This window comes from Daucus carota, chromosome 2 (genome assembly GCF_001625215.2).
Source record: "Daucus carota subsp. sativus chromosome 2, DH1 v3.0, whole genome shotgun sequence".
NCBI classification, from domain to species: Eukaryota; Viridiplantae; Streptophyta; class Magnoliopsida; order Apiales; family Apiaceae; genus Daucus; species Daucus carota.
The window spans coordinates 33,323,713-33,332,177 of NC_030382.2; the positions used below are offsets into that span (position 1 = coordinate 33,323,713).

General features: G+C 35.8%; 1 protein-coding gene across 1 annotated transcript; it reads right to left on the reverse strand.

Moving 5' to 3' along the window:
- Positions 1 to 657: 657 nt before the first annotated feature.
- LOC108209446 (ABC transporter B family member 4) lies at positions 658 to 6,387 on the reverse strand. The gene is made up of 13 exons (XM_017380353.2): positions 6,248 to 6,387; positions 5,753 to 6,120; positions 5,615 to 5,669; positions 5,347 to 5,522; positions 4,895 to 5,116; positions 4,537 to 4,775; positions 3,857 to 4,382; positions 3,500 to 3,773; positions 2,425 to 3,299; positions 2,077 to 2,343; positions 1,734 to 1,997; positions 1,341 to 1,634; positions 658 to 1,248 (listed from the first exon to the last, which is right to left on the reverse strand). Exons 2-13 carry the CDS (start codon positions 6,071 to 6,073, stop codon positions 895 to 897), a joined length of 3,867 nt encoding a protein of 1,288 aa, XP_017235842.1. The 5' UTR covers positions 6,074 to 6,120; positions 6,248 to 6,387; the 3' UTR covers positions 658 to 894.
- Between the last annotated feature and the right edge of the window lie 2,078 nt (positions 6,388 to 8,465).

The following is an 8,465-nucleotide window of genomic DNA, read 5'->3' on the forward strand; positions in this document are numbered from 1 at the left end:
TGAAACTAGTAATAAGATATTCCACTTCCTTTTTACTTTCTACTATCAGGAACCCAATCCTATTATTATTTCTATCCCTTCTCTTTGGCAGGACAATATCTTTGATGTTCCTTTGTTTGTTAAAGTAAAGCCAGATATCCTTTACCGTAGCCTCCAATGGTAGATTAACAATCATGACTGACAAACAGTTTATTTTTGCTATCTTTTCCTTAAGCCTGATACTTCCTACTGGATTGCTTCCGGTACTTCGCACTGCGTCCGCATACGACCAACTTTGTTTCATATTGCCCTCCCTTTCTGTATCCAGCGGAACATACTTGCGTTTGCCATTCCTATTATCACGAACAACCTTGAACCACTGATGATGCTGAGCCTGGAGATCTGATACCCTTTCCCTTGGTTTTGAAATTTGAAAATTTGAAAAGTTCTCTCTCCTCACTCTTTCTCTCTCTAAAATCTCTCTCATATTGTTTCTCTGATTTGTAGATTTAGTTAGGTGTAAGGAGATAGATTTTGTTGATTGGATTAGATTAGATTCTATGAGGATTGAACACTTTCAGAAATTTGAGTCAATACAGTTCTGGATATTCTCTCATTTTGGATATCGTCGATGTTTTCATAATGATCTTCAGTGAATGATAACTTTGACAATAGCAATACATCAACCTTATCGATTTTTATTTCTTTCTGGAATTTGGCTGCATCCTTTTTAATCACTTGATATTCATGCTCCAATAACAAAAAGGAAAGAACAAAAGCTCACATGGGAATGAAAGACTGGCCTGCTCTGCTATCTACTGCTACTATACTACTTTACTACAAACATTGAAACAAAAGATCTCTTTTTTACAAGAGTGGTAGAACAACAAGAACTACAAAAGTATCAAAACAATGCTACTTTCCTGCACTGATGTGGAGGGCAACCAAGGAGGCATAGAATCCATTTTCAATATTGATCAAGGCCTCATGCTTTCCTTTCTCTACAATCACTCCATTCTTCACCACTGCAATCACATCCGCGCCTTTGATTGTGGACAGTCGATGAGCAACTACTATTGTTGTCCGATTAACCATCACACGATCCAATGCATCTTGAACAACTCTCTCAGATTCAGCATCCAGAGCACTGGTAGCTTCATCCAGTAGTAGTATCTTCGGGCTTTTTACTATGGCACGCGCAATGGCCACACGCTGTTTTTGTCCACCTGACAATTGTGTTCCTCTCTCCCCTACTACAGTGTCATATCCCTGCATGTTTGCATCATGTCAAACATTATTAAAACTTACATAATGTTATGCTTCAATTAAAATGTTAAAATCTGAAGATATAATATACTAACCTGGGCCAACCCACTGATGAACTTGTGAGCATTTGCCTTCTCAGCTGCAGATATTATTTCTGCTTCAGTTGCGCCGCCTTCTTTTCCATAAGAAATGTTTGCTCGAATTGTGTCATTAAATAGAACCGGTTCTTGGCTTACAAGACCCATCTGCTGCCTGAGCCACTTCAATTGGAGCTTTCGTATTTCAACCCCATCAAGGGTGATATGACCCGAATCCGGATCATAAAACCGCTGCAGTAATGCAATCACAGTTGATTTTCCACTTCCACTTTCCCCAACCAGGGCAACAGTCTACAAGCATGGAAAAACAATTTTTACCCAATTAATAGCTGAATTTAATACTTTTTATTAAATACTTGAAAATTTTTGGAGGAGTTGGACAACTTTTACCTTGCCACTACGAATTGTCAAGCTGAGGTCTTGGAAGATCTGGATGTCTGGTCTAGATGGATACTTGAAGTTCACATGTCGCAGCTCTATTTCTCCCTTCACATTTTCTAAAGTTTCGCCAGACTCATCAGCTGGATCTATCTCAGATTTTCGGTCCAAGATTGCAAAAATAGAAGCAGCAGCACTATCGGCTTTGCTTGAATTTGGTGTCAAGGAACTTGATTGAGAAATTGAAAGAGATGCCATGGTCAATGCAAAGAAAACCTGCAAGGCAGACAAATATGTTAGAAATTCGATAGACAAGAATAAAAAAATTAGTATTTGAGATAGAATTAGAGCTTACGCGGAAAACTTCATCAAATGTGGCCTTTCCATCATCAACGAGCCGTGCTCCAGCATAAAAACAAGTAGCATAGAGTAAAAATAGCAAGGCGAAAGACACCCCAAACCCGACCCCGCTAATCAGCCCTTGCCTGATCCCTTTCTTCATGGGACCTTCACATTTCTGTTTGTACAGCTCTATCACTTTCTCTTCAGCACAGAAAGAAGCAACTGTTCTTATACTTCCTACTGCATCATTAGCAACTTGGCTGGCATCTTCATACATCAACTACAAAAAAAACAAACAATGTCATTGATCTAGATCGTTTTAGTAATGCTATCTAAAGACTATTTCAATTCTTATACAAACCTTGGCATCTGCACTGAATCCTGTCATGAATTTCACTTGAATATAATTGCTCAGTCCTATTAATGGGAGCAGAGCAACGACAATGAACGCCAACTGCCAACATGCTACAAAAGCAATGACCAGGCCAGCCACTGCCGAAGATGTATTTTGAACCACCTGTCCAAGTGCATCTCCAACCAAAGCACGCACACTGGCTGCATCCGCAGATAGCCTTGCACCAATGGCTCCGCTTGAGTTTTCAGGCTTGTCAAACCAACCTATCTCCATCCTCACGACCTTTTCAAAGCACATCATTCGAATCCTTCTTATCAACTTAGAACCAGCTAGCGCAAAAAAGTAAGTTTGTGATGGATAAGCAATAAAAGATGCCAATCCAAGGACGACAAACATTAGAGCCCAGAACTTTGAATCCTTTCTCATTTCGTGGGGGGCTTCATAAAATATCTTAATCACGCTAGCTAGTAGTATACCATAAATTGGAAATATTACACCATTGATGATAGCAGATATAGCTCCAATTGCTAGGACTGGTATCTCAGGCTTGTTGAGATGCATAAGTCGGCGTAGTGGTACTTTTGGAGGCTGTTCTGATTTATTTTCACCGGGGCCTTCAGATTCCACTAATGTAGCCTCAGTAAAGCTAGGTCCAGTGCCTAGATTCAATGATACAGAGAGTGACCGTCGACTGCTATTACCCAGTCCAGATGAGTCCCGACTTGTTGATCGTTTGATTGACATTCCCCGACTTGATAATCTGTCACTTGCTCTAGTTCCTGACTTGTCATTGTCCCCTACGCCTTCACTTTTCGTTTCTTGCAGTTTTATTAGCTGAGAGTATGCACCTTCAGAATCTTCAAGTAGTTCAGAATGTGATCCTGATAACAAAACAGAGTAGAAGAAAATGGTAAAGCTAATGGTAAACCAGGTTCTAAGGCATTCCCCTTTATGCTCGGTAAAAAATTAAATTATTAAAATAAACAGGGAACAGTTTGAAGTTCAATAAAGCATAATTTTCCATCAAAATATAGAACTATAAAGAGAAAATATGAAGGATAAATGTTGTTCCAGGATATACCTTTTTCAACCATTTTTCCACGATGAATCACTGCAATCAAATCAGCATTTCTAACTGTGCTCAAACGATGTGCAACAATGACAGTTGTTCTATTTACCATTATCCTGTCTAGTGCTTCTTGAACAATTCTCTCAGACTCTGCATCGAGTGCACTAGTTGCTTCATCTAAAAGCAGAATTCGCGGGTTTTTCAACATTGCTCTTGCAATAGCAACTCTTTGCTTTTGTCCGCCAGAAAGCTGAGTTCCATGCTCACCAACCATGGTATCCAGTCCCTGTACGAAACACAGAGGTGTCAAGCAACAAATAACCTTATACTAAATTAAAAGGTTAAAAGATATATCACAGAGGCTGGGACCTGAGGAAGTTTATCAATAAATCTAGCAGCATTTGCTAGCTCAGCTGCTGCTCTGATCTCTTCCATGGTTGCCCCATCCTTTCCATATGCAATGTTATCCTTAATACTGGATGCGAAGAGTACAGGTTCTTGACTAACGAGACCAATCTTTTCTCTCATCCATTTTAGCTGAAACTCTTTAATATTTGTTCCGTCAATAAGTACTTCACCAGCTTGTGGATCATAAAATCTCTCAATTAGGCTAATCACTGTTGACTTTCCGCTTCCACTTTGTCCAACTAAAGCTGCAGTGGTACCACTGGGAATAGAGAGTGAGAAGCCACTAAATATTTGCTCATCTGGCCGAGCTGGATAACTGAAGCACACATCTCTTAACTCAATATCACCATGAATGTCATCCAGTTTCTTTCCTCGGGTATCATATGCATCTATTTCTGGCTTCCTGTGTATAGTCTCAAACATCTTGTAAGCTGCAGCTCGACCTGCTGCAAAGGCACTTAAACATGGAGAAGCCTGTCCCAGATTCCTGTTATATTTAATTTAATGCAAAATTAGCTTGATGGTACACATTATGTTTAGAAACTTCTGACAAGTGAAAGTTGTCTTAGTGGATATGATTAGATATTACTAACTGGAGAAGCAACCAATACAAAGTTCTTGATTAAAAAAAAAAAACTTACAAGGACCCTGTCAACACAGCTATAATGACACTGAGCACATCACCCCCGCTGTAATCTTTTTCCAGTATCATCTTGACACCAAACCATACAGCCAATGCATAACTGTAGAAGACGAAAGAGTACAATGTTCCAACCCCAAATCCAGTAGCCAAACCTTCACCAATCCCTGATTTATAGGCGTTAACAAGAGACTTGCTGTAATCTGCCACAGCTTGTTTTTCCCCGGTGAAGGATGCCACCTGAATCAGTCAATTACATGATGGCAATCAGGAATTCTGTTAGTTCTACAATACCTATTCTGGCTGGCGAAACATACAAGTAAATATCTCATAATATCTTATCCATATTAGTGACATACCGTTCTGATTGAACCAATTGTCTGCTCAACAATAATGGATGCTTTTGCATAAGCTTCTTGCCCGCGTGATGCCATTTTGGCAATAACAATGGACATGATTGCACCAGCTACCACAAGAGGGGGAATAGAACTTAACATAACAAGTGTAAGAAGCCATCCTTTAACAAAAGCTACTGTAAAACCCCCAATAAATGTTGCTACCAGCTGTATAAATTTTCCAACCTGCAGATTGCAGCAAAAAGAATCTACATTGAGAACAACCTCGATAAATTAATAATATTTTCTTGTTACCAACATAGAGGTTTTAATGTTCTGTTGAAATATAACAATCCTATTAAAAAGCCTTTTAACTAAGACCTCAAGGTTTTAGGAGAACTGGTCGCTTGACATGTTCTCAGGGTTGCATTTGGGAAGGAAAGACAAGTAATATAAAATCGTTACGATGGTTGTACCTTCTCCCCCATTGCATCTTGTATGAGGACAGTGTCACCAGACATCCTCCCCACCACTTCCCCAGTATTTGTTTCCACATCAAAAAAACTGATGTCCTGTCTTAATATAGTTTTAAGATATAGGCTCCTTATCCTCGCAGCCTGTCTCTCCCCTGTAACCATCCAGCAAGCCACCTCTGCCAAAAAATTAAAAAAAAGGTTTCAATTCAAACACTTCAATATCCAGCATCAAGCTCTGCACACAAATCATCAGAAAAATATGACTCACGAAAAAATGATGCTATTCCCGCCCCTATAGCCAGATACACTAATTTTAACGAAACCTGAAAGAAATGAGTCAGAAACATTAGCATCATGATCATTTGCACATTGAAAGCATACAAATTAACAAATCATAAGCATTGACCTCAGAAACTTTATCTACTGTCTCATCATTAGTCTGATTCTGTCCAAAAGCATCCGTTAATTCCCCGAAAAGAATACTCAGCAGAGGCAGACAGGCTCCGTTACCAACAGCTGCTATGGTACCAATACTCATCAAAATAACATCCGTTGAATCCGCAAAAGAAAAGAGCTTGTAGAATGGTACTACTTTGGTATTCTCTGTTTCCTTTTTCTTTAGATCTTCAGTACTTTTCTCTGCCTCTCTTTCCAGAATTTGAGCTCTTGATGTAGAGGCTAAACTGAACTCTGTATCACCACCATCTACCTCATTCTCCGTTGCCATGACACAAATTCTTCGATTAGTCGCAGCTAGTTTCCAACGCCCTTTAACTATACATGACCAATAAAAATAAGCCTTTTGCCAGAGAACTCGTATAAAATGGTATCGTAACCAAGTGAATCATGTAAAGAAGAAATAAGAATGAAATCAAAGTGAATCGTGAGAACATGTTTATACCTGAAATGAAGGAGCTCAGCACTCCTATGCCTGTGGAGAAATGGAATTTTGATACTTGTTTCAAAATTATGTGCTTGTAGCAGCAACTATTTATTCACACGCAGGGGAGAAAAGTCTAGGCTTACTTGGTGATCAAGCCCGATACTTGAACCCCACACCTTCAGGTCCTATTATACCAGTCAATGACGATAACAAAAACAATCTAGATTTTTATTTTTATTTTTTATTTTTTTAATATCTACGTACTCGTAATTGCATCGAAATACAATAAACTGCAATTGAGATTTTTTTTTTCAAGAAAATTTATCATCTAATCAAAAATCATGCGAGTATAACTCCGAAAATTTAGACTAAAAAGTTACATTAAAACATACAAATGGGTCGTATACACGTGAAGGAACTATCTAGAAAGTAGCTTATATTTACCAATTTACCAAAATGGGAGACTACAGAGAACAAAAGCAAGCCAACATTAAAATTCCGGCTTATAAAATGATAGGGTGAAACACTGAAACCTGGCGCTACTTTACTCAAATTTGTGATTGTATTATTTTTATTGTGTCCAGATTTGGGTTTGGAATCGTATTATTTGGATATATCGATGCGGAATACTTGAGATTTGCATCCAAACTGAATATTGAACATAACTGTATTTTCTGACCGGTATATGATCTAATTTATACTATACTATAATAAGCCAACATGGGTATAATTTGTAGTCCTAAGTTTTAGTTATATTTTTTGGTTTGGTACTCTCCTTTTGGTGCTACAACTCTACAAATGTGGAGTCTATTAGTATTATATTGTTGTTATACAATTTCAAATACTAAAAACACTCATAACAATACATTATCATATAATATTTCATTAAAAAAATTATAATGATGTTATAAATAAAATTATAAATATACAATTTTGAATATCTTTTTTTAACAAGAACCTTCATATAATTCTTTTTAACTTTAATGTGTTCTATTTCAATATAAACACGAACCATTACATAACTCTCTGCAACTCTAATCTTATAAGTTATTGTTGTCAAAAAAATCAAGATTACAAAATTACGTTTGAAATTCGATTGATTAGATTAATAAATCTTTCGAAGATATTACACGATCGGCTATGTTTGGAAAAGATTTGAATTTTCTGATTTTTTATTTTTAAATCTACATGTACTGAATTCAGATTAAATGTACTAATATATATATAAGTCAGTTGAATAATATAATTTAATTAAAATTCAATCTATTAATACTAAAATACAAATAAAATGATGTTTAAATTTAAATTATAAATAATAAATTCCGAAGTATATACCCGCCCGTGCTTCGCACGGGTTAAAGGCTAGTAATATTAAAAATCCACTACAAATCGATTTTTTTTAACTATTTAACTAATTATAATTTATTCGAAAATAAACATAATATTACAAAAACATAATCATTACAAATAGGATATTAAAATTTATGATAGGTTAAAAATAAATTTATATATGAGTTTTACACAAATACAAACCCTGAATTATATTTGAATATTTGAGTAATATCATTTTATATAAAAAAAAATTAGTGAGAGGGGGTGTAAAAATACTCACATCCGGGATCATATTTTATTAGGACACATATTTTTTGCAGATTTTATTCATTTACAGAACGAATGAAAAAGAAATATGTGTCATGTTCAAAACCCAATATAAGTTGAATTGTTGTCAGTCCTAAGGTCATCTCCAACCGTGATCCAAAAATCTAAATTTGGAGCAGTTCCGTCCCAAACCACTCCAATCGTGGACTAAAAAATGATCCAAATTTGAATCAGTGAATAGTACTGATCCAAATTTGGATCACTACTATTCACTGATCCAAATCTTTTTAACATTAAAATATCATTACTTTTATTAATTGATGATTTTGTTAATCTTATTAAAGATAGATTAATTAAGATTAGAATATAATTAAAAAAATGATTAATTATAAATTAAAATTTCAAAATATATAAAATTTCAAAATACATACAATTTCAACAATTTATCGATCGTTACAGAAAAATGAAAGATAAATATTGCCAATTGAACTTCGAAATGTACCGTTTCAACTTTTTGAATTATTTTGTAATATTTTATCTTTGTTTAGTCGAATTGTATTATTATAATTACTGATGAAATTTAATCATTATTTAAATATTTAAAATCAAAGTATATGAATATTATAAAGATGAGTGA